The following is a 27,813-nucleotide window of genomic DNA, read 5'->3' as shown; positions in this document are numbered from 1 at the left end:
TAACACTATTTATAGAGTTGCAATAGCACCTCTCATTTGGTTACTTTTACGTTGTGATAATTTTAGAATTACTCATAGTCGTAGGTGTTTATGATTTCATTTCAAAAAGTTTTGTAGACGTATTGCATTAAAAAAATAGACATAAAAGAGTCATATCTTTTTTTCATATCTATAAAAAAGAAGTGAAATTAGAAATGAATATGAACAACACCCATGCTGGCTTATCTCTTTACGTTACCTGTGCAATACAGCAAGCAGTCATATGTTTTGGTCATCCAGTGTTTTATAATGGGCATATTGCATACTCAACAGAACTGTCTAATATCTAACAGATGTGTTCTTGAGGAGAGCTGAAGGACATTGAATCCCTTTTCACCATGACCAAAAATTCTGCAAAGCATGCTATATGTATGGTGCAAATCACTTATGGCTATACATTTGAGATTACCTATGCAGCTTGCAGTGCTTTATAGTAGCCTACTTTTTAACTGTTTGAATGATGGGAATCATACTCATAAGGCTTTGCTAGTGCCATTCTTTACAAGCTAAGCTACAGGGAGCGAATTGGACAAATGGCTCATTACAAACAAGAACGTATTTTGCCAGTCCTAGTGTTGTGAAGGTAATCCATCTTAGTTTTCCTGCTGTCAGGTCCAGGATCGACTGTGTTTCTGGAAGGAATTTCATTTACGTATGCTGCTTTGGGTCCTGTTGATTCCCACCTCAACCAAAAGCAGTGTCACATTTCAGCATCTGGTTTTCATAGCCAATACAGGATGTTGTTGAAATGCAATAAAGTAACAGTAGTTTAGAAATGAGACAGAATTAGTCTGGACACTTTTTGTTCAGGTGAGAACTGTTGTTTGTCTTTTTTTGTGAGGTTTAATTTTTTTTCTTTTTTTTCTGTCCAGGCAGACCAGCCCACAAGACAACACAGAAGACGATGTCCATCTCTTTGGAAAGTGCACGTCTGCACACTGTCACATGTGGGACTGCTACATACACCAGGATGATCTGGATCACTTTATTTCTGCCTCTTCTTGCATCATTAACTGTGGTGAGTGCTATAAATGTTTCCTGTCGAGTGTAATTAGTTAATTAATTGATTCATTGTCTTAACATCTTGATTATTTTAGTCATTAAATGAGATATGCTTGCAATATCTGATCATGTCTTTTATATTTAAATCAAATACATATTGCATGAAAATTGATTTAAAAAACAAAATGGTAAGGGTGCTTACATAACTGGTACTTATATAACTCTAGCTGGTAAAAAAAGAAATAAAACAATTTATCAGTTTCCTGTAAAATAACACTATGTTCAATGTATATTTTATTATTTTTATTATAACAGTACAAATTAACAGTGTGCAAATCGATATTTTGTTGTATGCATGCTGGATTACAAAAGAAGCTCATACCTGATGACAGTGATGAAAATTGCAATCTACTTTAGTGCATTCTCACTACTTTTGGATTACTTTAGAATATTTTTGTTCTAATTTGTTTAAATTAGAATAAAATACCCCCACCCCCACCCCCCTGAAATATTATCCCCCCTGCTTAAGGGAGAGCTGATTTTTCAACACATTTCTAAACATAATCGTTTTAAAAACTCATTTCTAATAACTCATTTATTTTATCTTTGCCATGATGACAGTACATAATATTTTAGATATTTTCAAGACTATACAGCTTAAAGTGACATTTAAAGGCTTTACTAGGTTAATTAGGGTAACTAGGCAGGTTAGGGTAATTAGGCAAGTTATTGTATAATGATTATTTGTTTTGTAGCCTATCGAAAAATATTTAGCTTAAAGTGTCTAATAATATGGACCTTAAAATGGCTTTTGAAAATTAAAAACTGCTTTTACTGCCAAAATATAACAAATAAGATTTTCTCCCGAAGAAAAAAATATTATCAGACAAACTGTGAAAATTTCTTTGCTCTGTTAAACATCATTTGGGGAAATATTTTAAAAAGAAGAAAACATTCAAGGAGGGGCTAATAATTCTGACTTCAACTGTATATAATTTTTTGTCATCAACACAAAAATTAAATTATAAAATGAATTAAACATTACATCTGAGTTTTTTGAAACTGATGTAAAAGAATTGCAAGTCTTTTATGAGCTGATGAAAAGCAAATGATTGACAGCTTCATGAAGAGTGTTTAATTAAAAGTATTACAAATAGGCTACATTCATTCATTCATTTTCTTCTCGGCTTAGTACATTTATTAATCTGGGGTCGCTAAAGCGGAATGAATAGCCAACTTATCCAGCACATGTTTTACACAGCAAATGCCCTTCCAGCTGCAACCTATCTCTGGAAAACATCCATACACACTCATACACTATGGACAATTTAGCCTACCTAATTCACCTGTACAGCATGTCTTTGGACTGTGGGGGGAAACCGGAGCACCTAGAGGAAACCCACGCGAATGTGGGGAGAACATGCAAACTCCACACAGAAACGCCAACTGACCAAGCCAAGGCTCGAACCAGTGACCTTCTTGCTGTGAGGCAACAGCACTACCTACTGCGCCACTGTCGCCACAAATAGGCTACAATTGAAATGAATAATAAAAACAAAAATTAGGGCTGCACAGAGGCTTAGTGGATATCACTGTCACGTCACAGAAAGAAGGTCACTGGTTCAAGTTCCGGCTGGGTCAGTTGGCATTTCCATATGGAGCTTTTGTGTTCTCTCTGTTCGTGTGGGTTTCCTCCGGGTGCTCCGGTTTCCCCCACAGTTCAAAAACATGCAGTATAGGTGAATTTGAGTTTCCCAGTACTGGTTTGCAACTGGAAGGGCATCCGCTGCGTAAAACATATGCTGGAATAGTTGGCGGTTCATTCCACTGTGGCGACCCCTGATAAATAAGGGACTGATCCTAAGGGAAATGAATGAATGAATAAATTAATGAATGACTTAAAACAAAATCAGACACTTGAACTTCTGAATTTTTTTATAATTTCAGGGTAAGTTGTTTTACTGACTAAAATGTTTGGGAATCCCAGCATCACACAAACAAACATTAACAAAAATGAAAACAAAAATGACATGGTCCAAAGAAAAAGGGTATTCCTTTAGAAATGAAAATATAAAAGAGAAAAAAATGAAGTATTACAGAGAACAAATGAATTTTAAATAATATATGCATTTTAAATGTAAATTATCTGCATTTTTGGAACCTTATATTCTAGATTAGATGTAATAATTTACAATTTACCACTGGTCTCATTGGATGCATTTGTCCCCTAAATGTTATAATGTGGTGTACTTTCTTTTTTTCAACAGAATGGCAACACAGTGGCTACATTAACTGAAGAGTTAGAGGATGTTTCTCCCCAAGAGCAAAAACTATATTATCACAAAGAACCAAGCAAAGACAAATGCACCATGCCATGTGAAATGACTGCAAAGCTAATGCGTGATGAGAAACACTCCTTGTGCAGTTGGTGTTTGCATGTTTTTAATAAGTTACAGATTCTGCTTGTACTTCTGCTTAATAATCCGTAGATTTGACCCGTTCTGTTCTCTATACAACTCCTAGCAAACCTCCAGCATACCATGGTGTCATATACAAGAAACACAAGGAAGCTGATTAGAGATCTCATTGAGGAACAGCAGAAGGCTTTGGAATTCCTATCAAGCCAGGTGAAGAAATACTGTAAAATATTCCAAACTTTCAAACCAGTTTTACTTCTGCAGTCTAAACATTTCAATTTGATTAGATAATTGATCTCATGGCCAAAGTGAATACGCTCAGTTCAGATGTGCAGAGAAGCAACAGTGACATCTTTTCTGTAAAGCCCATGGAGTCCCACGGTAAGATGATTAACATGCTGCCAAACGTTCCTCAAAATGTTTATTATCTTAGTGAATTCCCTCTCGTTTCACAGGGAAAGACTGCAGTGACATAAAAGAAACACTAGGTGCCGTTTCCCCAAAAATCCCAAGTGGAATTTACATAATTCAGCCAGAAAACACAGATGTTTCGTTTGAGGAAAGTACCTCCTTTTATTTTGTTTAGAAATTTCCAACCACGGTTATTTTAATCTAACAGCAAATTACAGATGAAAAATGAAGTGTGTTGAACTGGCTGTTTAATAGGTGTTTTGTGAGATGGACGACATGGAGGGAGGATGGACAGTGATACAAAGGCGGACAGACGGTCTCACTGACTTTAAACGAATGTGGTCACAGTACTTGGATGGATTTGGACACTTACCAGGTGCAGTATCCAAAATCAATAGGTCAAAGGTTCTACGATGGACCCTTTTCACATTTCTGGATTTCTCAGTAGAGGAAGTCTTCATAGTTGGATAAACTTGAGTAAAGCGCAGTGAATGGCAGAGTACAACAAACAATTCTATTAGCTAAAATAATAAAAGAAAAACTCCATGAAGGCATTATCAAGACTTGCAGAAAAAGAATAGCGTGAGACCGACGGCAGCCAGAAAAATTTCAAATTTACTGTTCTGCCTCATAGACTCAGCATTAGAAACACCTCATGTAAGTGGTAATTCGATTTTTGTAATTTGATGCATCAAATCACCTCCATTGTCACTTCTAGGCTCTCATTTCCAGGAGCCTATTCTGCTCTGATTGGTCAGATGGCCCAGTCTGTTGTGATTGGTTAAAACACTGATTACGCATTAAGATTTTTAACTTTCAAAGTTTTTTTTTAGTTCACAGTTAGGGTGCTTTTATGCTTGGTTCAATTGCCTGGACTGTACCCAAGTTCGATTGTCCCCCTTGTCACATTTTCGGTTGGTTTGTGTTCACATTGTCTTTTTTCCTTCCGAACCCCGGAAAACTTGTGTCATCAAGCTACTGTTGTGTGTACGGCTGTTGCTAGGTGACTTACACTAGAGCAATTTGCCAAAATGAAAAGACATACGCACAACAGCTTTTACTGATTCTTTTGATTTTGGACATAAAGAAAGTGACTCGCGTCCATCTGCTGTAATAATATTATAAACATTCAGAACATAACCCAATGTCTGCAGAAGCTGTTTTTGGAGGAGACAAGCAGACATTAAGTAAGTAATGTGGATTTTATATAGCGCATTTATTGTGTGGCCATACACCCAAAGAAATTCACAATCATGAGGGGGTCTCTCCACACTTCACTTGGATGATCCGAAAGCAGCCACAGGACAACGCTGGCTGCACACACCACACACTAGCTATAGGTAAGGTGGAGAGACAGCGATGAAGCCAATTTGGTGGATGGGGATGATTAGGAGGCCATAATCGTGAGGGTCAATGGAGGCAATTTGGTCAGGACACCAGGTTACAGCCCTACTCTTTACAAGAAGTGCCATAGGATTTTTAATGACCACAGAGAGTCAGGACTCTGGTTTAATGTCTCATCCGAAAGACGGCGTCCACTGACAATTTGGTGTCTCCATCCCTTTTACTGGGGCATTAGGACCCACACAAACGGCAGGTTTCCACTTCCAACAGCAACCAAATTTCCCATGTGGTCTCCCATCCAGGTACAGACCAGGCTCAGCCCTGCTTAGCTTCAGTGAGTCTTGGTCTGCAGGGTGATATGGCTATGGCGCTGAGGACATTATCACTGTGTTTGCCCTGGCTTAGTCCTGCTTGTCACCAAGGTACAGTACGTGATACACAGACACACAGACGAATGAACGTTATGAAAACAATAGTTTGTAATAGTTGAATAGCCGGTGGTTCACTTCCAATATTTGGTATGATTGCATTCATACCAAAAGTGAACCAGACCAGAGTTCGCATGAATGGTACCCTAGACCACCTCTTTCAGGCAGACTTGGGTACGGGTAAAGTCCAGAAGACACGTTCACACTAGCTAAACGTGTGGACAAATGTGCTAGTGTGAAAGCACCCTAAGGGTTAGGTGGGCACCCCTGAAACGTAATCGAGTCTGCCTGAAAGAGGTGGTAAGGGGTACAGTTCACGCAAACTCTGGTCCAATTCACTTCTTATATGAATGCAATTGTACCAAATAATTGAAGTGAACCGCCAACTGTACAACAAACTATCATTTTCATAACGTTCTTTAGTGTGTGTCTGTGTATCACATACTAATTTCTGCTTGTCTCCTCCAAAAACAGCTTCTGCAGACGTCGCGATTTGTTCTGAATGTTCATAATAGTTTTACAGCAAATGGACACGAGTCGCTTTCTGTATGTCCAAAAGCAAAAGAATCAGTAAAAACAGAATGACTGCAATGTACGTTCGTCTTTCCATTTTGCCGCTTTGAATTAGTGTACGTCACCTAGCAGTACACACAACAGCAGCTTGATGATGCAAGTTTACCGGAAGTTCAAAATAAAAAAGACAGCGTGTACCGAGAAGGTGCCAAACGGGAACAATCTTGGCTACGGTCTAGGCAACTGAACCAAATGTAAAAGCACCCTTAGTAAACACTCAAGGAGAGTTATGACAGAATTTATTTGAATGGTGATACACTAGAAGAAATGGTCTATCAACCTGAAACTCCATTGGCTGCATGATATCAGAAGTGACGCAAATCTGCAATTGCTGATGACTTGCTTTAGCAGTTCAGAACTGTCTTTCAGTATACAAATTACGTGTTGTTTACTTTCTCATTAAAATGTTGCAGGTGAACACTGGTTGGGTTTGAGGAAGATCTTCAGTATTGTGAATCAAAGAAACACACGTTTCCAGCTGCACGTGTCTCTGATCTCACAAGATGAATCCACGGCCTATGCTTCATATGATAGTTTCTGGATTGAAGACGAAACCAAATTCTTCGCAATTCACCTTGGCAGATACGCTGGTAGTGCAGGTCAGCCAATTGCAAATACTACGCTGCTTTTTCCATTAAATCAGCATGGAAAATGCAACGTCCACAAATTCCTTCTATGTCTGCTGAGGAGAAATTTATAGGTGGCACTGTCTAGAAGCCTACTGAAATTCGAACCGGTTTCTCTTTTTGCAGGAGATGCATTCCGTGGGTATGACCAAGAGCAGAATCAAGACACTGCCCCTTTCAGTACCACTGATGTGGACAACGATGGCTGTTCTCCATTCTGCACTTTTGGGGATAAAGCTGTTGAGAGCTGCAGTGTGAACCAGAACAACACCGGATGGTGGTTTAACCAGTGTGGAACGGCAAATTTGAATGGCTCGCCAATGGAACAGGACTTTTCCACCCACTCAGATATCCACTGGGACACCTGGACCAAAAATGGCACACTTGTCCAAATCAAATCAGTGACTATGAAGATCAGAAGAGTTGAGATCCCGAATTTAAAATAAGCATCTGTAAATGATGCACTGAAATGGAACAAGTTGTTTTTTGAACTATAGAACTTGCACCCTATGTTTTTATTTTTATTTTTTTTCCTTTTTTGAAACATGACTAAGGGCATCATCCAATAACTTCATCCTCATTCAATCCAAGGCGTAAACCTCCAGCTTCTTTGTAAGCCTCTGTTCATCATTATGAACTATGAATATATGACATAGTATGACAGAGATATTGCATCCACATTGGAAGGGCATCCACTGTGTAAAACATATGCTGGATAAACTGGCAGTTAATTAAGCTGTGGTGAACACTGAAAAATAAAGGGACTAAGCTAAAAGAAATTGAATAAATGTTTAAAACAAGCTCTGGAGCAATTGATTTGTTAGTGCAGTTTATGTGAATAATTGTGAATGTTGGCATCTTAACCTTGATCCACATACATACATATATATATATATATATATATATATATATATATATATATATATATATATATATATATATATATATATATATATATATATATATATATATATATATAACGTTGTCACATGCACACATAATGATAGGCACATTTAGCCCAGCACATAGCATGTTTTTGAATGCTCAGTACACTGAAAAAAAAAGATTTCTGCAAAATTGTTGCAAACAACTTGTATGGGTTGATTTTAAACAAATTAAATTTAGTAATGTTCAACTGAACTTGTTTGTTTAAATTCAGCCCAAATAAATTGTTTACAACCCCTTATTTTTTTTTTTTAGCAAATCCAAGGAATCAACTTTGAATCTTTTTTTTTCAGTGATACAAGTTGTTCATAAAAGTATTATTTGAGTGTGTATATAGATACTATATTTAAAAAATGACAGTTATTCAGTAATTTCTAAGGGAATCAGGATTAAAAGTAAAAATCTTTTTTTGGCCCCCCCCCCAAAAAAAAAACAAGGAAACAACATCACAAATGTAAAAACATCTTTAATGTATATCAGATTGTAAGTTATTATGGCGTTTTAAACCACCTCTAGGTTCCAAACAATTACAAAATGTGCTTTGTTTTATTACTTATTATTATTAATATAATAAATTCACAGTTTTATCCAGCTGTTTAAGGTTAAATCCCTGAAAGATATACACCCCAGGTCAACAAATGGTTTATGAAACATTTATGCATTTTTGAGGTTTAAAAACAAAAGATGAGAATAAACCTTTTGGGATTGTGATTTAGTCCACCATGCTTTTTAATCCTGGGTCACGGTCCAAAATATACAGACTAATCTTTCGATTGTTATGAATAAAAGGAAATGTGTCATTACTAACATGTTTTGTTTACATGGAACGCTGCTAGATTAAACCAAATAATTCAGTCTGAAAGCAACTGACAAGCTCTTGAAATTCTCAGAAGCACTTTATCAGTTGACTGTTGGACTTAGTTTGCCTAAGACAGTAGATTTTATTCAAAACACTAGAAGCCAAAACAGTAGTCAGATAAAGTTTGAAGTACAATATAATAAGATCTTGTTTCTTTCACATGGTCAGCGGCACATGTAAATATTATATCATCAATAAGTCATGACAACAGCACTTTTAATGTTAAATACAACTTATGTTAATGATAAGTAACTCATATAACTTATGTTATGTCAATTATAACTAAGTAAATCATGTTTACTAACTTAATTTTAAGTCAGTTTAATATAGATTACATAGGGCACCTATGATGAAAATCATCTTTTGTAAGCTGTTTGGACAGAACTCCGTTTAGGTATAGTGTGTCCACAGTCATATTGGGGTCATATAAAAGACAATAAGTCTCTATTTTTAATTTCCTAATGTAAAATAGGATCCAAATCCCTCCCATTTTGAGGCCCACCGCAACTTGACATAGGAGTGCGGTTTCCCCGCCCACCAAATTGAATGACAACCGCGTATTAACATGTCTCTGTAGAAACGCGTATAATCATATCAACAAGACAAGACATGCGCAAAGCAACTGGGGTTAAAAGAGCTGTTCGGCTCTCTGTGATCATCAGTCATCATCACATATGATCAAGAATGAGTTAACAAGATTAAAACAGTGCATGCTTGTAATGAATTACAGAGATTTTACCGTCTTTATCACCATAGGGGCATATCAGTACAATTATAAAAAAACAAAACGCTTCAATCCCAGTTTGTGGACGTTAAATCAGGTTTATTTTGTACATTAACATAACGGATGTCCATGCAGCAGTAGATATTATTGTGTATACTGTCACATTCACCTTGCAAAAACAGTGTAGAGTTGTGTGTGAACTTTGTAACAACATTGTGTTTGATTCATCGTTGCAGAAGGGCATTAATTAACTCCACAACAAACACAGGCAACAAAAACAGCTACACTGTGTTCAGAGCAGAAAACTCCAATATTTGTAAAGGTCTAATAAATAATCTGATGGATGTTTTGAGCTGAACTTTACAGACACATTTTTGAGACAAAAAACTTATCTTAAATCTTGAAAAAGGGGTAAAATAGGTGCCCTTTAAGTTAAAATGACTCATTAATTTCCTTTGGCTTAGTCCCTTATTTATCAGGGGTCACCACAGTTGATTGAACCGCCAACTATTAAGGCATGTTTTATGCAGTAGATGCCCTTTCAGCCATAACCCAGTACTGGGAAACAGCCATACACTCTCACATTTACACACTAAGGTTAAAATGACTCATCAGACTGATTTGTTTCAATTAAAAAGTAATTTTTTACAGTGAAATACTTTCTTGCAATCAAAGTTTGAAAAAGCAATGAAGTTGCAATTCAAAGTATGAACTTGCGTTGCAGCATATAAAGCCAGCTTTAGAGATGTTTAAAATGACAGAAACAAAGGCACAGTTTACACCATTGGCTCTGCAGTAGACACACAAATCATGATAATAGACTAATAGCCTAAAGACAGAAGATGAACTCCTATGTATTCTATGTGATGTATTTACTGTCATGGGCGCACTTTGTAGACTTCATGCATTACGTTTAATGAAGAAGGTTTTATGACGTCCTGACAATGAAAGGCTTTTAAGTGACCAGGCATTTTGAAATAAGGGCAAATAGCTCGGTCGCCATTGACGTGGGTGGCCAGTTGTTTATCCTGATTCATTGGCAGGACAGAGATAATTAACACGCCTAAAATAAGCTGCGTAGTGTGTGGCCCTGCTATTAGCACCGCTGTCCTTTGGTAAATATGTCAGACGTTATGTTTGTGTATATGTTAAACCATCTGTACTATGTCTATTTACAGCAAAGAATCCTGCCAAATTTTGTCTTGCCAAAGACTAAACAAAAAGTCCAGTTGTGCTGAAGGGGTTCGTTTTGCCCTTATACCAATGTGGGAGTCACCGTGAGAGAGTAGAAGGAAACAGATAACATTGAACACAAGGATATGACTTCAAGAATCTGGTATTTACAGCACAATTGAGATTAATATTTGAAATGGCTTACTCACACATAAAGCTCTCAGAAGGCAAAGTTTCCTGCCTACTCTACAATGATGCATTTATCAAAACTGTATGGAAAAAAATGGCTTATTTTGAAGGAATCATGTCGAAACACCTTCCTATTTATACAAGGCCTCATCTACTTGGTATTTTGACTCACTCTTTTTATAAGCAAAAAAAAAAAAAAAATAGAGATTGCAAAAACATAACTTGTGTGAAGTCCATCCTTTCATTTTCCTTAGGCTTAGTCCCTTATTCATTAGGGTTAGCCACAGCAAAATGAACCACCAACTATTCCGGCATATGTTTTACACAACGGATGGCCTTCCTGCCACAACCCACTACTGGGAAACACCCATATACTTTCACATTTACACACACATACATACCCATACACAAAGGCCAATTTTGTGTCACTTTTATTGCATTTCTTTACTGTGGGGGAAACTACAGCACCCGGAGGAAAACCATGTGAACACGAGGAGAACATGCAAACTCTATACAGAAATTGCTGTGAGGCGACAGTGCTAATCCCTAACCCCGTGCCACTCTATGTGGGTGTAAGTTTGTTAGATTAGTCATTTAATTTTCAGTTTGCTTGATGACAAGACTTTCATTTAAAAGTAAGTGAAAGTAAAAATGTTTACGGAAAGTGTGAAATCTCTGTTTTGTAACGACATTGTATGTGACTCACCGTTGCAGAAGGGTTTGAATTAACTCCACAACAAATATATCATATATTACTCATTGATAAAGTTCTTGCTGTAGAATTTCTCACAAACATTACATGACTGCTTCATGTCTGTCACTGTGCCGATAATCTGACATAGCTGTGGCGGAGATTGAGGCAAACTCTGACAGGCACATGGGAATGGTGGACAGGGAGAACTAGCATTAAAGGCACAGGCAACAAAAACTGCTTCACTGTGTTCAGAGCACAAAACTCCAACATTTTTAAAGGTTTAATAAATAATCTGATGGGTTTTAGCTGAAACTTTACAAAAACATTCTGGAGACACAAAAGACTTATCTTAAATCTTAAAAAAGGGGTCAAATAGGTGTCCTTTAAGTTAAAATGACTCTTTAATTCCCTTTGGCTTAGTCCCTTATTTATTAGTGACAGCTACAGAGAAATTAATTGCTAACTATTCCGGAATATGTTTTACACATCGCATTCCCTTCCAGCCACAATCCAGTACTGGGAAACACCCATACACTCTAAGCACAAGCAAACTACAAGCAAAATCTACACAGAAATTGTGAGGCGACAATGCTAACCCCTAAGCCCCTGCGCCGCCCAATGTGGGTGTAAGTTTGTAAGATTAATCATATATTTTTGAGTTAGCATGATATCAAGATTTTCATTTGAAAGAAATTGAAAGTAAAAAGATTTACGGAAAGTGTGAAATTTCTGTTTTAATGCGGCAAGTGAATAAGTCATTTGTCCTTTATTCTTTTTATATATGTTTTTGAAACATCGAAAACATATATGCAAACAATATGTTGTAAAATATGGACAAACTGAAGGATTTGGTTAAAAATACAACTTGAATCATATTTTTTTATTTAAATTCTTCCAGTGGTTGAGTTTGTTTATGTTTTACAAAAATTAAGGTTTTTAAGTTTCGAACTTACTTTAGATATATTTATTTGATGAAAACAGTAAATCTGTAATGTTATAAAATATGAAAATAAGTAGTTTTTTATGTTTATCAAATATATTACATTATACATTATTACATTGTAAGTTGGGTGACGCAGTGGCGCAGTAGGTAGTGCTGTTGCCTCACAGCAAGAAGGTTGTTGGTCTGAGCCTTGACTGAGTCAGTTGGCATTTCTGTGAGGAGTTTGCATGTTCTCCCTGCATTCGCATGGGTTTCCTCTGGGTACTCCGGTTTCCCCCACAGTCCAAAGACTGCTGTACAGGTGAAATGGGTAGGCTAAAATTGTCCATAGTGAATGAGTGCGTATGTTTGTTTCCCAGAGATGGGTTGCAGCTGGAAGGGCATTCATTGCGTAGAACATGTGCTGGATAATTGCCAGTTCATTTAGCTGTGGTGACCCCGGATTAATAAAGGGACTTAGTCAAAAAGAAAATGAATGAATGACTTTGTAAGTTTATTCCTGTAATAACAAAGCTGAATTTTGACTCGATGTGGCATGAGCATTCAGTGACCTTTCTAATATACTGATTAGAATACTGATATATTGATTTCTTCTGCTCAAGAAGGGGTGGCTCGGTGGCTCAGTGTTTAGCAGAGTCGCCTTACAGCAAGAAGGTTGCTGGTTCGAATTCCAAACCATTTCTGTGTGTTCGCATGCTCTCGCTGTGTTAGCGTGGGTTTCCTCCGCATGCTCTGGTTTCCCCCAAAAACATGTGCTATAGATGAATTGCGAAAACAAAATTGGCCTTCATGTATAATTGTGTGAGTGAATGTAAGAGTGTGTATTGGTGTTTTCTAGTACTGGGTTACAGCTGGAAGGGCATCCGCTGTGTAAAACATATGCTGGAATTGTTGGTGGTTCATTCTGCTGTGGCAACCCCTGATAAATAAGGGACTAAGCCAAAAGAAGAAAATGAATGAATGAATGTTACTTAACAAAACACTTCTTGATGTGTTGAAGTTACCATCTAGCATTCACTTTGCTTATTTTGAATGGGTATGACATTAATAACCTGTGTCCACATTAATACATTAACGTCTATTAATGTGGTCTATTAATGTATTCGGCCACACTGATGGATGACAATGTGAACACTGTGAATACATGGCGGTTTGCCAATCATAACAGAGATCATTTATGTATAGATTTCAAAAAGTCACAGTAGCAAATACAGCTTGTATATCATCCCTTGTCCCCTTTTTGCTTCAAATACAATTTTGGATTTTAAATACACTGAAAATGCTGCATTTGAAATCTCACAGGGACATCACCAGTCTCTCATAGGGCATCACTAGTCTCTGGCAGACATCACTAGTGTCTCACAGACCACTAGTATCTCACAGGAAATCACTAGTCTCTCACAGGACATCACTAGTTTATAGGGGTGCAACAGATCACAACCCATGGTTCGGAACACATGTGACTGTGGATTAATAACTTTTTTTATTTGTAGATTCATCATAAATTTGTAATGATTGCAGAGAGTTCACCTCCGTGCATTTAAATCGCAAGTATGAAAGTATTTAGGCCAGGGGTGTTCAACCCTGTTCCTGGAGATCTACCTGCCTAGTTTAGCTTCAACTCTAATCAAACACACCTGCACCAATTAATTAGGACCTGACCAGTACTTGCTAATTGCAGGCAGTAGTGTTTGATATGGGTTGCAACTGAAGTCTGCAGGAAGGTAGATCTCCAGGAATAGGGTTGGACATCCCTGATTTAGGCTTTCCTGTCAAATTTAATGATGACAGAAGAAGTTTTTTGATAGTTACAGCTTCTAAGTTATGTTTGTTAAAACCAAAAGTTTCTTCCAGTACTGTTTTTATGACAACTGGAAAGTGAATTACATTTGCCACCTTCCCTTTTTGGCTGATCTGAAAAATGGTACCAAACTGTGACTCAAAAAAGAAATGTGATTTGAACAGCGAGATTTGTAATTCATTACACTTCTTTAGTTTTACACAACACATTACATGTCTCACACAGCTCCATCATGTAAAGTCAGTGAAAACCTGAAGGTTCGGCTGATATTTAAACAAGGTTTACCAGATAATTAAGCAAACTAGAAACAAGTTCCAGATTAACGCAAATAACTTGAATCTAAAAGTGTTCTCAATTTTGTTTTCTGCTTTCAAATAAGAAACTCATGAAGTATGCCCAAAAACTGCTTTTTACAACCCTTTGCGTAACTTTAAATAGGACTAAGCAATACCTCAAAATTAAAAGAAAAATGTAAGTGGTCATACTATATTTATTCATTCATCCATTTTCCTTCAGCTTAGTCCCTTTATTCATCAGGATTCGCCACAGCAGAATGAATGGCCAACTTATCCAGCATATGTTTTACACAGTGGATGCCCTTCCAGCTGCATCCCAGCACTGGAAAACACTCATCCACTCTTACATTTATACTCATACACAACAGCCAATTTAGTTTATTCAATTCACCTATAGCACATGTCTTTGGACGTGTGGAGGAAACCGGAGCACCTGTAAGAAACCCACACAAACACGGGGAGAACATGCAAACTCCACACAGAGATGCCAACTTACCCAGACATGACTCGAACATTACTAACCATTATGGTCTGTGCCACCCCTACTATATTTTATTATATTTTTTATTATTTTAAACTTGCCAACCAACGGGTAAAATATTGTGGTACGGAAATTAATAGAAAATACATGTATTTTAATTAATAACCAAAGGGAATCTCAACCACCCATTAGAGGACAAATGTTTCAACGATTTTTAATATTGCATCGCAGCAAGCCTGGGGCAGTTAGTTAGCATGTGCCTAGAAATAATAAAAAAGTCTAATAATAGTCGTCAGTATCAGACTCTATCAACATGAGAATAGGAACAAGACAGTGGCTTCCCATGACCCACTGTGTGGGTTACCTTTTGACCCATCAGTTTGGCTCACGTACTCAGTTAGATTTTTGTGGGCAGTATCTTGACCACTGCAGCACGTACACATGTAGTCATGTGGTATTCCGTACAAACACACACACACACACAGATGTGAAACTGTGGGAGCAAGAATGCCAGAGAGAGGCAAAATAAATGAGAATCAAAAGTGTGATGTTGCGGCTTAATGTACATGACCATTGGTCAGTCTGGAATTCCATTGAAGCTGTTTCCCACAGTTTACAGAAAGCTGGACGATTGCAGTGAACACACAGGATGTAGAGGTTTATTGGGAATGCTGAAATACACCCAAAGGGATTCTACATCTGCACTCCGGGACTTGACTCTTAATTTCTGGAAGCAGATTTTAATCAACGTTCCTCATATAAAAACCGGAATATCCAGTGAAAGACTTGTTTTGAAAGGTGAGAGACTTCATGGGGAAATAATCTTGATGAAAATGTTACTAATCCAGAGTATTAATGGATTGCTTTATCTGTCTGATGCTGAAACGAGGACTAAATGTTTGCAGCGTCTTAACAGTTTAAACAAGTGAGTGGAGAAACAAAACTACAGATTTTAAGCTTTTGTGAGCATGAAGATTGTTGTATTCCTCATTTATAGGCAATGAGTGGAAAAGAACAGTCAGAATTCCTCGGTGCTCTGCACAATCTCAAGACTTAAAACGGGAACATAACAAAGCATCGTAGAAGATGGTGACTTGCCAGTGTGTAGAGCGCACTCAATCACTCACAGCTGGATGTTTGGATAACAGGACGTGTTAAGCTTTGGCGGATTCACATTTCGGACGTGAACGGCCTCAGCTGAAAGGATGAATCAAAGAAGAGCTGTTCTTGAGGATAAAAATCAATCAAAGTATCACTCTATCGAAAAGAGGAACAGAAGTAAGGACAATCTACTGATGAACGAACACTTTGGCGAGGACTGTTATGGCAGTTATGGAAACTACCATGGGTGAGTTGCTCGAGGTTCTGTGTGTACTGTGTGTTTAGTTCACAGGACTTCATGAGATGATCTGAAGTTCAATGCCTTGACCTGAAACTGTCACTCAGTGTTGGATGAATATTTGTGAACTGATTTGCTCATTAAAATGTCAGTGATTTACAGAGCATTAGAAACCAGCAATGCCTGTTAAAAAAGTTATCATGCATAAGTCAATAGCATTAATATATTTAAATAACTCATTTTAGTTGTTTAATCCAACTAAATGGCAATATAGCAATGTTTGAAATTATTTGCATTACTAAATGCTGTAAATAGCACTCATTTTCTTTATTTTTAGATAATAATTACATAATGCCTGTATAATGATATAATGCAGATTATATAGACCATAATTATAATGTATGATGCTATGATGTATCCCACAATATATTATAGTTATATTTTATTATGTATATTAAAAAAAATATAGACTAAAACTAATACTTTATACAGCAATAGTTCATAATCATTAGTTAATAATTTATGACTAAAATATTTATTATAAAATGTTTCCTTATATTTTTTTTCTGTAAGTAAACGATATATTTTTAATACTTTAAAATATTATTTTTAATAATTACAGTGATTGGATATTTTAATGTAATACTTAATAATATTTATGCCAATATTTTATGACAGCCACTATTATTTAATATTTAAACATTTAAAAATGGAAATAATAAGAGATGTAGTTATTTTCGATAACTGATCTGAGTCAGGCACGTGCACACATAGGGCTCAACCTGTGCAGCGCACATGCCCTTTTTAGTCTTGGATAGAAAGTGCCCTTCCAAAATGATCAAAAGTGCCCCCGCGACCCTCCGCCCCCCACGGCCCTTTAGTAGGCGCGCGACAACACCGCTGATCAGAACACTCGCGACAACACCGCTCTTCAGTACGACAACAACATCACCCCCCCCTCACGCTCTTCAAAACATTTTTCCTGCACATGCCCTTTGGACACTCTCTGCACGGGCCTGATCTGAGTCTAATATTTTTAAGCAATGGTGGCCAAAAGTACATGTGCTCATGTGTTTTTATTCGCAGTGAGAACGTGGCCCGTCAGGTGCTGCCCAAGAGCCGCAGGCAGGCGGTGCGAGGAGCGGCTTACATGTTCAACGGCCATCCCAATAGCTTGACCCCGCTGGAGGAGCGCTTCCTCGATGCTGCTGAGTATGGGAACATCCCAGTGGTGCGTAGGATGCTGGAGGAGCTGCCGGAGCTGGACGTCAACTGTGTGGACTACATGGGCCAGAATGCACTGCAGCTCGCGGTGGCCAACGAGCACCTGGAGGTGACAGAGCTCTTGTTAAAAAAAGACAACCTGTCACGTATCGGGGATGCTCTTTTGTTGGCCATCAGCAAAGGTTACACCAGGATTGTGGAAGCCATTTTAAGCCACAAAGCTTTCGCGGACTCAAGGAGACTCACCGCGAGCCCCAGCCAGGCCCCGATGCACGATGACTTCTTCGCCTACGACGAAGATGGCACGCGCTTTTCTCATGACGTCACTCCAGTCATTCTAGCCTCTCACTGTCACGAGTACGAGATCGTGCACATACTTTTGGGAAAGGGTGCGCGCATTGAGCAGCCTCATGATTACTTCTGTACCTGCGACACCTGTAATTATCATCAAAAGTACGATTCCTTCTGTCACTCCCGCTCGAGGATCAACGCTTACAGAGGATTGGCCAGTCCGGCTTACCTCTCTCTGTCCAATGAGGATCCAGTGTTGGCGGCCCTGGAGCTCAGCAATGAGCTCGCATCCTTGGCCAATATTGAAAAGGAATTTAAGGTATACCAGCAAGCACTTATTTTACTAAAAATTTAACTCTCGTGGTTACTTGCTCATCTTCAGCAAACACAGAGTTTCCTCTAAAACTTTCAAAGTCTCTAAAGGGTTGTTTGGCTGAAAGGCTGTAACTGAAAGAGAACCTAAAAGAGAGAATCAGAGCAATGTTCTCCTTACTTGAGGGAACATGTAATGTGTTTAAACATACATAAGCTGACTTATAGATCTTGACATACTGTATAGAACTTATGGCTGAACTTTTGTTTTTCATTTTATTTTCTACGATGGCCATTGCAGGGTGATATAGCCACAGCCATATCACCCTGCAGCCCAAGACCGATTACTCACTGAAGCTAAGCAGGGCTGAGACTGGTTAGTACCTGGATGGAAGACCACTAGGGAACACCAGGTTGCTGTTGGAAGTGTTGTAAGTGAGGCCAGCAGGGGGCGCTCAACCTGAGGTCTATGTGAGTCCTAATGCCCCAGTAAAAATGAAGGGGACACTACACTGTCAGTGGGCGCCGTCTTTCGGATGAGACGTTAAACCGATGTCCTGACTCTCTGTGGTCATTAAAAATCCCATGGCACTTCTCGTGAAAGAGCAGGGGTGTAACCTCGGTGTCCAGGCCAAAGTCCCTCTATCGGCCCATATGATCATGGCCTCCCAATCATCCTATTCCACCAAATTGGCTCTATCACTGTCTCTCCACTCCACTAATAGCTGGTTTGTGGTGAGCGCACTGGCACCGTTGTCCTGTGGCTGCTGTCGCATCATCCAAGTGGATGCTGCACACTGGTGGTGGTGTGGAGAGACCCCCCTCATGATTGTGAAGCGCTTTGGGTGTATGGCCATACACAATAAATGCGCTATATAAATACACACATTACATTACATTCATCGGCATTTCTCTTTTTTGAATACCACCTAAAACAATTAAATTAACAGATTGTATTTTATTTGTAATGACTTCTTTGTAATGGCTGTTTTCTTCAGAATGAATACAGGAAACTTTCTATGCAATGCAAAGACTTTGTGGTGGGTCTTCTGGACCTGTGTCGGAGCACTGAGGAAGTGGAAGCCATTTTGAATGGAGAAGAGGATGACACTTTGGAATTACCTGGCCGACCGAGCCTCATTCGCTTAAAACTGGCAATAAAGTATGAACTTAAAAAGGTAAATCTCAACAGAAATCTCCCAGCCTGCATACTAATTCTGTTATAATACACTCATTTTATTGTATTTGTCCCAAACAGTTTGTGGCCCATCCTAACTGTCAACAACAGCTCTTGTCAATATGGTACGAACACTTACCCGAACTCAGGCAGCAGACAACAGCTATTAAGTTCCTAGTAGTTTTAGGTGTTGCGATGGGACTTCCTTTTCTAGCAATGGTGTATTGGGTGGCACCATGCAGCAAGGTATGTATGCAGTTTACTTTGTAACACCTGCAAAAACCAGATATATTGCATAGCGAACATACAGTACATGGCTAAACAATCAAGCAATGACTTTAACATCAATCATCTACTGAAGTCTTAGCTCAGTTAGACTGTTCCCATGGTTGTAAATTATAGCAGTGCTTAAAATATCCACCGTATCATATGAGTCATAATAATGTTGATAAACATATCAGGCTGATAATGTACGAATACACAATAGAAGAATGCAGTATTTTGTTAATCACACCACAATCAGTCTAAAATGCTGTTACCAACAGATGGGAAAGATCATGCGTGGCCCTTTCCTTAAGTTTGTGGCACATGCGGCCTCCTTTACTATTTTCCTTGGCCTTTTGGTCATGAACGCTGCCGACCGCTTTGATGGGACAAAGCTTCTTCCAAATATGACCATCCATGACTATCCGACACAGCTGTTTCGTATGAAAACAACTCCCTTCACGTGGATGGAAATGCTCATCATTTCCTGGGTCATAGGTTTGTTTCTTACTTGTTAAAGATTACTACTTAACTACAGTCTGTATTCACAGAACAAAGTGTGCAGTTCATTTGCATGTCCTGATGCAACATTCATGTATTTGTTTTCATGTCAATCTCTCTCTCAGGGATGATTTGGGCAGAGTGCAAGGAGATCTGGTCCCAAGGACCAAGAGAATATCTGCTTGAGCCTTGGAACTTGCTAGACTTTGGAATGTTGGCCATTTTTGTGGCATCCTTCATCTCAAGGATAATGGCTTTCTGGCATGCAAGTTCAGCACAACGCTATGTTGATGAGCATTACACAGATCTAACCAATGTAGTATTACCTTTTGAGGTGGGATACTTCCAGCGGGGTGAGTGAATGTCCTGACAAGTCACAAATCACACTCCAAATCAACAACAAAGCAAAATATTTTTTTTTATTTTTGTTCCAGCTCGGATTGACTGGCTTCCATCAGATCCTCAGTTAGTCTCAGAGGGCTTGTATGCCATTGCAGTGGTGCTGAGTTTTTCTCGAATTGCCTATATTCTGCCAGCTAATGAGAGCTTTGGACCACTGCAAATATCTTTGGGACGAACTGTGAAGGACATCTTCAAGTTCATGGTTATCTTCATCCTAGTCTTTCTGGCCTTCATGATTGGAATGTTCAACCTCTACTCATATTATCGGGGTGCAAAACAGAATGAAGCTTTCACAACGTGAGTTGAAATTATGATCTATTAGAAGTGTCTATAGTGGCAAGGGTAAAGAAGGTGAGTGGACCTTGGTGAAACAGGGTAGACCTTAGTACTTGATCTGAATCTACAGAACATTATTTTACTAAATTTAGCTAGAAGTGGTTTTGCTGAGTTTTTTTTTTTGTTGAAAGAGAAAAATATAAGGCAGAAACATGTGCCTAAAGTTAAATAAAATGTGTGGCTTTACTTGAAAATGTTGCAAAAACAGAAATGTGCACACATCTAGAAAATGTTGAAGGCAGGTGCTCGATCAAAAAACAAACATTAGTAGCAAAAGATCCAAAGAAAATCAGCACACTGCCACTTTAGCTCTCAAACAAATCTTTAATGTCAAAGTCACAACGTTTCGACCAACATGGTCCTCATCAGGTAAAAAGTTTCTTTACCTGATGAGGACCATGTCGGTTAAAACGTTGTGACTTTGACCTTAAAGATTTGTTTGAGAGCAAAAGTGGCAGTGTGCCGATTGTTTTTGGATTTTTTTTTACTTGAAATTGTGACATGATTAGCATCAAATACAACAGATAATCCCATTGGTATTACATATTGGAAGTAAATTCTTAAATAGGTTATATAGGTCTTAAGTAGCTATTTCCTACTATAACTTATATAATATAACCCAAACACAATGTAACAACATATAATTCCATACTATATAGCAGGGTTTTTCAAAGTCTAAGACAGTGGGCCTCCCTTTTGACACAACTTATCCATTGGCGCCCCCCTCCTCCCAAACACGCACGCACACACGAACGCACACACACACACACACACACACACACACACACACACACACACACACACACACACACACACACACAAAATGCTGGAGGTTTTCCTGCTACCTCATCATGCTTGGTTTCAAGGTGTCGCCGAAGTTTAGCGGGTCTCATGCTGTCATTAGATAAAATATCTTGACAAACCACACATAAAGGTCGTGGTTCATCAGCTGGTCCTGTCCACGTAAATCCTAAACTCAAATACTGATCATTATATCGTCGTCTTTTGGGTTTAAGCCCTGAACTTGAAGGCTTTGAATCGGGGGGGTCTCAGAAACCGATTCATTGTATTAGCAGCATGATTAGCAGGAATATACCTGTATTGGCGGGCTTGCCAAACAGAAGTGAATTCACAGCCATGGCCTTCTGGGTAAAAAAGGTTTTCTTATTTTTGACGTATTATTTATTTTAGCTTTGTTTAATTAAAACGTCTAAAAATAATAAAAAATACATACAATAATTAAACTTAAAAATTTTATATAATAATGATTCTAAATAATTTTTCCCGCGCCTCCCCTGACATGCTCTGGCGCCCCCCAGGGGAGGCGCGCCTCACACTTTGAAAACCCCTGCTATATAGTATTTAAAATACAGTATGCCAGCCAAGCAGTATGTACAAATTTACAGTATTTTAAAAAGTCGGTAAGTATCTGGATGACATGTAACGGCCGTTCACACCGAATATGCTTTTCTGTTTTAAAAACAAGAGGCACACCACACTGCTTTTTTGTTGACAAGAGAAAATTAAACGCAGTGCACTTTTTTATGTCGCTAAACAATGACTAAATCAGCTGGGTATCGTGCAATAGTGTTGCTTTTGATATTGGTATCATTTTAAAGAGCCCATATAATTATACATGAAATAGGGTCATATCTTGGTTGTAAGGGTCTCCAACAACAGTCTAATATCCATGCAAGGTCAAAAAACACTTTCATGGTCTTATAATCTGCATTTATTTTTACCTAATTATCCCAGCGACTCCTGTATGAATCGTCCAGTGATTCATTTGTTCCCAAACCTCCTTAGCGCGAAGCTAATCTGCGCTGATTGGACGAATGACAGCCTGTTGCGATTGGACGACTGCCTTCAGTCAGAGAGTGAAATGCCAAACAGCTAATCAGCAATATAAAAGTAATCACAGTTTATACACGCTCGATAGTGTAGGCGTGGAGTTTAGCTGCCAGTGGGTCAATGTAAATACAGTCAATGGACTTGAAAATTCAGACGATTAACTATTTTATTGAGCAAAAACTCCAAAAACTGTCGAGGAGATCACATAGCTTGTCTCACTCTGCTCTTTTCACAGACACAGACACAGACACAGACACACACACACACACACACACACACACACACACACACAGCCCTCGTCCTTGCGCGCGAGCGCACACACAAAAACACACACACACACCTCCGGACGACAACGCGTGCGCGCACACACACAAACACACACACATACCTCCGGACGACAGCGCAGGCGCACACACACACTACCCTCGTCCACGGAGCTCCGTAAACAAAGCAGCACGTGTCGCGTTTTTAACGTGACTTTGCACGCGATAAGAGAATATAGCCAGTTAACCTGATACAGTACACGCGGTTACAAGTAACAAATCACAACTAAATACATTTGCAAGCTAGAGTCAACGAGGCAACAACTTTAATCGCTCGTACTTACACTTGAGAAATGGAGGAAGAAACCCATCCTGACGTCCAGCAGTAAGTTACTCTTTACTGATCCTTCCTTTAACAAACGCAGATGAAGTATTCTTTGTGGCATGTAGTTTCCAGAAGTTTCCAGTAGTTTCCAACTGCTTGGTTATAATGCTGAGGTTTCATCTTTGGGTAGAGACTCGATATAATATCCATCTGCAGTGTGACTTCAATCGACCGGCATGTTTGTGTGCGTGTGTTTGTGTGTGTGTGTGTGTGTGTGTGTCTGGGTTTCTGCGTCAGAGGGCGGGGCCTCAGGTTTGAAATCTCCCGGATTTGCGCGTGCACGTGAATAACTTGGTTTCGTTCGTACATCATGGCGAAACACCCAATGACTCGGTATCAAGGCGACTCGTTTGAAGCACTATGAGTCGACTCTTTTTTAGATGAATCAACTGTTTTAAACACTGTACTCTTACAGATTTAAGCCTTAGCTGGATACTTCACTTCACTTAGAGCTGTGTTACACACTACATGGAGGGGAATTGACAAAAAATGCATAATATGGGCACTTTAATACCTAATAATATTGTGAAATTCAAGATTTGTGAGTGGCAGGGCGCATAAGCAGCACAAAATGCTCGCGTGGGTCGTTTTAGTAAATGCAAAAAGCCTTTCAATGCAAAAAGCGCGTTCGGTGTGATCCGCTCCTTACTCACCACTTTTGAGAACAGGAAATGAGCTCAGCTAAAATACTCATATCTTTCCTCTCTATCTCCGCAGTGTGGAAGAAAGCTTCAAAACATTGTTTTGGGCAATATTTGGCCTTTCTGAGGTCAAATCAGTCGTGGTGAACAATGGACACAAGTTCATCGAGAACATTGGATATGTTCTCTATGGAGTTTACAATGTCACAGTGGTCATCGTCCTACTCAACATGCTCATTGCCATGATCAACAACTCATTTCAGGAGATTGAGGTTCATCTCAGTTTCATTTCTTTAGATTTCTCTCTGAGAACTGCTGACATGATAAATCTTGAGGGTTTAGTGAGTCTTTGTGCTGATGAAGCACCCTATTGTAGTGGTTTTTGCAGACTACAAAAAAACAACCTTATCTCTTCAAAATGGGATAATTAGTTTGACTGCTTAGCAAGTTTCAAATCATCTTTTTACTGATTAAGTTGTTGCTTTATAAATTTAAAGCATCAGCACTTTCTATCATTTTCCAGGATGACGCAGATGTGGAGTGGAAGTTTGCCCGTGCCAAGCTCTGGTTCACCTACTTTGAGGAGGGCAGGACTCTCCCTGTGCCTTTTAACCTGATTCCCAGTCCCAAATCAGTACTTAGTCTGGTTATGGGGGTCAAGGGTCTCCTGCGAGAGCTTTCTGTCAGGCAAAAAGCCATTATGAAGGGGTCTGAACTCAGTGAGGTGAGGCAAATCCACTCTTTTACATTAAGTTATAGTGACATTAGCCATATTAAAGCAGAGATGTATGAAGCACACACAGAAATCACTTTCATAACAAGCAGCTTTCCTTTGGTACAATGGACAAAGTATAAACAGCTTGTTTTAGTCCCATTTCCCGCAACACACACCATAACAATCCCATTTTCGATTACCTCTGCAAGTTGTTGAACGTGGAAAAGGTCAAAATATGACTAGACTAGACAAGATTGTATTAGCAAAACTGCAGCGATAAAAAGATCTGTATTGTCCAATCATGTCAATAGCCTGCATATATATGTAGTACAGCCCACACATGAGTCAATGCCGCAAATGTGGTAGATTTATGGGCGTAGACCCATTTCAAAATGACTGAGTTTCACACACTTGCAAAGCTGCCAATCATGAAGTTTAGTGGTTTTCACCCACAATTTTTGTCAGTGATGGTAAATGTCACCAAACATTTAAAGTACACATGAAATCAAAACTAACCATATGATTTTGTTAGCTCACATTGCTAGTTTTGTGGTGAACATGTCATCTGTGCATGACAGTAAGAATTTTTTTTTTGCCATCTATAATTGAAATCTAAAAATGCACTTCTGAGGTGTGGGAAGTGGTTAACATACTTACCCACTCCCTTCCAACTGTCAGTTTTGACAACAAACAGAAAGCATGAGGAGGAGGTGTGTGTTAGGTTGTAATCATTCTTTTAAAACCCATTTCCCGATCTTTCTGAACAGACTGATTTCACGCAGCCGCGATTTAAAAACCGAAATCAAGACTGCGGTGGGAAGAAACCCGGAAGTATCGCCTGAGTCACTCAGGAATGTTGTATACCTGGTTGTATATCTTATCAGCGAAGAGAAAGCAACACAAATTTATCATTTCACCATCTTCCGAGTGACCCGAAGATCTGTTCTGAATGGAAAGGGAAATAAACATCAGACCTCATGTTCAGCTAAGGAAAAGAGCACTAGATAGCAAACGTTTTCTTTCCCAAACACATGGTTTAGATGCCATTTTATCAAACTCAAGTTAATTTACTGAATCTTTAACTATATTAGACCTGTCACCATACTGAAATTTGCTACTGAAATTTATGAAAACCGTCAATTTCCCACTAATATTTAAGCACTGTTGAACACAACACCGCTGATTTGCCATAGTATTCACCGGTGCTCAACAGAAATGACCGTGATTGGCCGTGAAGGTCATCATGCTTTTAAATGCTCCAGTGTTTGTGTATCTGTTTTTGCACTCAGTGGAGAGCGGTGAACTGATGACCTTCATGACCAATCACAGTCATTTCTGTTGACACTGGTGAAAACCATGGCAAATCATTTGTTTAAGAGTGCGCTCATCGGAGCTTAAATGTTAGCGGGAAATAAACGTTTTTAAAACTTTAGTACCGGGACAACATGATTGTATTGTTTTATTGCTCACCGGGTCACATAGGCTGAAGCAGGGAAGCCCCCACAGTGTTTACCTGGTGCCATGAACTGAAGCCTAGGAGGATGCTCTTAAAGAGATTGTGATGTTGTTTGATGCCTAATATGCTTTTAATTGTTTAAATTAAACTTACTGAGTGATATTAAATTGAGGTTTACACCATATCTGCATTTTGACATCGCGGCAACAGCTGAAAGTTTGTAGTCCACAGCATGTTGTTGCAATGTTTACAGTGCTGATCCTATCCTTCTGGGTTTCTTCCCACCGCAGCCTCGCTTTCGTGTTTTATAATGGCGGCCGCATGAAACAAGAGTATGCAATGCCTACTGTACTACATTCAATCAGTTCATAGTAAAAAAAAAGTCACGTCTACTGTTTTCTCATTTAATATGCCGTTTCTCTAGGAACTGCGTCACAATAGGAAAAAAAACTGTTGCAGCTTGGAAGTTAATGTGGAAGTTAAAGTAATTAATTCATTTACGATCACAATAAACTAACCCATTCATATGTGTCCTGTGGTTTGTTGGGTCATTTGTTTACAATTCAGTTGGGACAGAGCAAAACTTGCCAGGCCAAGACTCTTCCACGTTCCAGTCGATATCAGGCATGTTTATTTCCGTTTTAATTTGCTACACTGCATATATTTAATAGATGTGAATATGGTTCATATTTCCTATTTGAATTTGAAGTCAGTTTGTAATCTGTACAGAAAATTATGAAGCGTCTTGTGAAGCGATACATCATCAAGGCTCAAAATGACAAGGAATGTGATGAAGTCAACGAGGGTGAGTGTCTGAATTTGAGGAATAATTCACAAATTTTACACACGTTCTATAACGACAGCCATCAATAGATAGAGCAATATAAAATATATTATTCCTATTTATGTATCCCACTGAATCAAAATCCCAAAGAGGATCAGCAGCAAAAGGATTCTTAGGGGAAATTTCTCTGTTAACATAATGTAAATATTTCACAATACTTGTTGCAGGTGAACTGAAGGAGATCAAACAGGACATTTCAAGCCTTCGCTATGAACTGCTGGAGGAAAAGTCACACAACATGGAGGAGCTGGCGAAGCTAGTCAGGACACTTGAAAAAAACCTCTCTCAGGACTGCTTGGTTATGAAGTCTCACTGAGAAAGTCAGACAGCTGTGTTTTGATTCTATGAGGCATAGAATCAACTATTTATCAAGCAAGATATTTTGCACAAAGACTATGTGGCTTCACATGATTCTCTGCCTTGGCCTGCTGGTTTGACTGAACAAACTAGTGAGCTTTCATGACTGTGAAATGGTGAAACATTATTGAACAAAGGTTATTTATATAACACATATGCAGTTAACTGTTGAATTTCCAGTATCTAATTCACATATTAAAATGTCAGTTACCAAATAGATGAAATTCACAGCAGAGTAATAAAAAATAAATAAAATGATAACTGTAAAATCATTTGTTAAAATATTACATATTACTCATATATTTTATTATATGTTAATTATACAGTTGTATAAATGTAATTATGCACTTATTCTTTTTTGACTAAATGAGTATTTCATGAGTCTCAAATAAGGTGAACGCAACAAATGACTTTTCTGACTTTATCTACATCTACATTAATGCATTGTGTACAAGTGTCTGCTTTAATGTTTTAAATAACTTATAATAAATGTTCAAAATATGGGTGAAA

At 38.5% G+C, this 27,813-nt stretch overlaps 2 protein-coding genes and 1 long non-coding RNA gene across 7 annotated transcripts; all 3 read left to right on the top strand.

Annotated features, from left to right (window-relative positions):
- Positions 1-801: 801 nt before the first annotated feature.
- Positions 802-7,640, top strand: angptl5 (angiopoietin like 5). 3 transcript variants are annotated; one of them, XM_087301267.1, is made up of 8 exons: positions 802-1,057; positions 3,309-3,465; positions 3,565-3,668; positions 3,746-3,839; positions 3,914-4,018; positions 4,126-4,245; positions 6,628-6,813; positions 6,967-7,640. In XM_087301267.1, exons 1-8 carry the CDS (start codon positions 944-946, stop codon positions 7,284-7,286), a joined length of 1,200 nt encoding a protein of 399 aa, XP_087157393.1. In that variant the 5' UTR covers positions 802-943; the 3' UTR covers positions 7,287-7,640. The 3 variants fall into 3 exon arrangements, with proteins under 3 accessions (XP_087157393.1, XP_087157394.1, XP_087157395.1); XM_087301268.1 differs by having other exon boundaries at positions 958-1,057; positions 3,309-3,469; XM_087301269.1 differs by having other exon boundaries at positions 958-1,057; positions 3,309-3,469; positions 3,914-4,021; positions 4,125-4,245.
- A 398-nt stretch (positions 7,641-8,038) lies between these two features.
- LOC141379867 (uncharacterized) lies at positions 8,039-10,951 on the top strand. The gene is made up of 2 exons (XR_015520329.1): positions 8,039-10,073; positions 10,144-10,951. It is a non-coding gene; the product is annotated as an uncharacterized LOC141379867 (long non-coding RNA).
- Positions 10,952-14,639: 3,688 nt separating this feature from the next.
- Positions 14,640-27,813, top strand: trpc6a (transient receptor potential cation channel, subfamily C, member 6a). Of its 3 annotated transcripts, XM_087300097.1 has the most exons (13): positions 15,421-15,743; positions 15,943-16,293; positions 17,371-18,118; positions 19,110-19,289; positions 19,370-19,534; positions 19,834-20,050; positions 20,179-20,406; positions 20,488-20,752; positions 24,008-24,203; positions 24,455-24,655; positions 26,670-26,726; positions 26,832-26,907; positions 27,114-27,813. In XM_087300097.1, the coding sequence occupies exons 2-13, from the start codon at positions 16,151-16,153 to the stop codon at positions 27,260-27,262; spliced, it is 2,625 nt and encodes an 874-aa protein (XP_087156223.1). In that variant the 5' UTR covers positions 15,421-15,743; positions 15,943-16,150; the 3' UTR covers positions 27,263-27,813.

This window comes from Danio rerio, chromosome 21 (assembly GCF_052040795.2).
Source record: "Danio rerio strain M-AB ecotype USA chromosome 21, GRCz13ab, whole genome shotgun sequence".
Lineage (NCBI taxonomy): Eukaryota > Metazoa > Chordata > Actinopteri > Cypriniformes > Danionidae > Danio > Danio rerio.
The sequence above is the reverse complement of the archived record's forward strand: the minus strand, read 5'-3'. Positions and strand labels throughout refer to the sequence as shown.

Coding starts and splice junctions, on each gene's coding strand:
- trpc6a (XM_087300096.1), top strand. CDS start 16,151: ATGAATCAAAGAAGAGCTGTTCTTGAGGATAAAAATCAATCAAAGTAT. Junction 20,753..24,007: donor CAGAATGAAGCTTTCACAAC/GTGAGTTGAAAT, acceptor CTATCTCCGCAG/TGTGGAAGAAAGCTTCAAAA. Junction 24,204..24,454: donor ACTCATTTCAGGAGATTGAG/GTTCATCTCAGT, acceptor ATCATTTTCCAG/GATGACGCAGATGTGGAGTG.
- angptl5 (XM_087301267.1), top strand. CDS start 944: ATGTCCATCTCTTTGGAAAGTGCACGTCTGCACACTGTCACATGTGGG. Junction 3,466..3,564: donor TGAGAAACACTCCTTGTGCA/GTTGGTGTTTGC, acceptor TACAACTCCTAG/CAAACCTCCAGCATACCATG. Junction 4,246..6,627: donor TGGATTTGGACACTTACCAG/GTGCAGTATCCA, acceptor AAAATGTTGCAG/GTGAACACTGGTTGGGTTTG.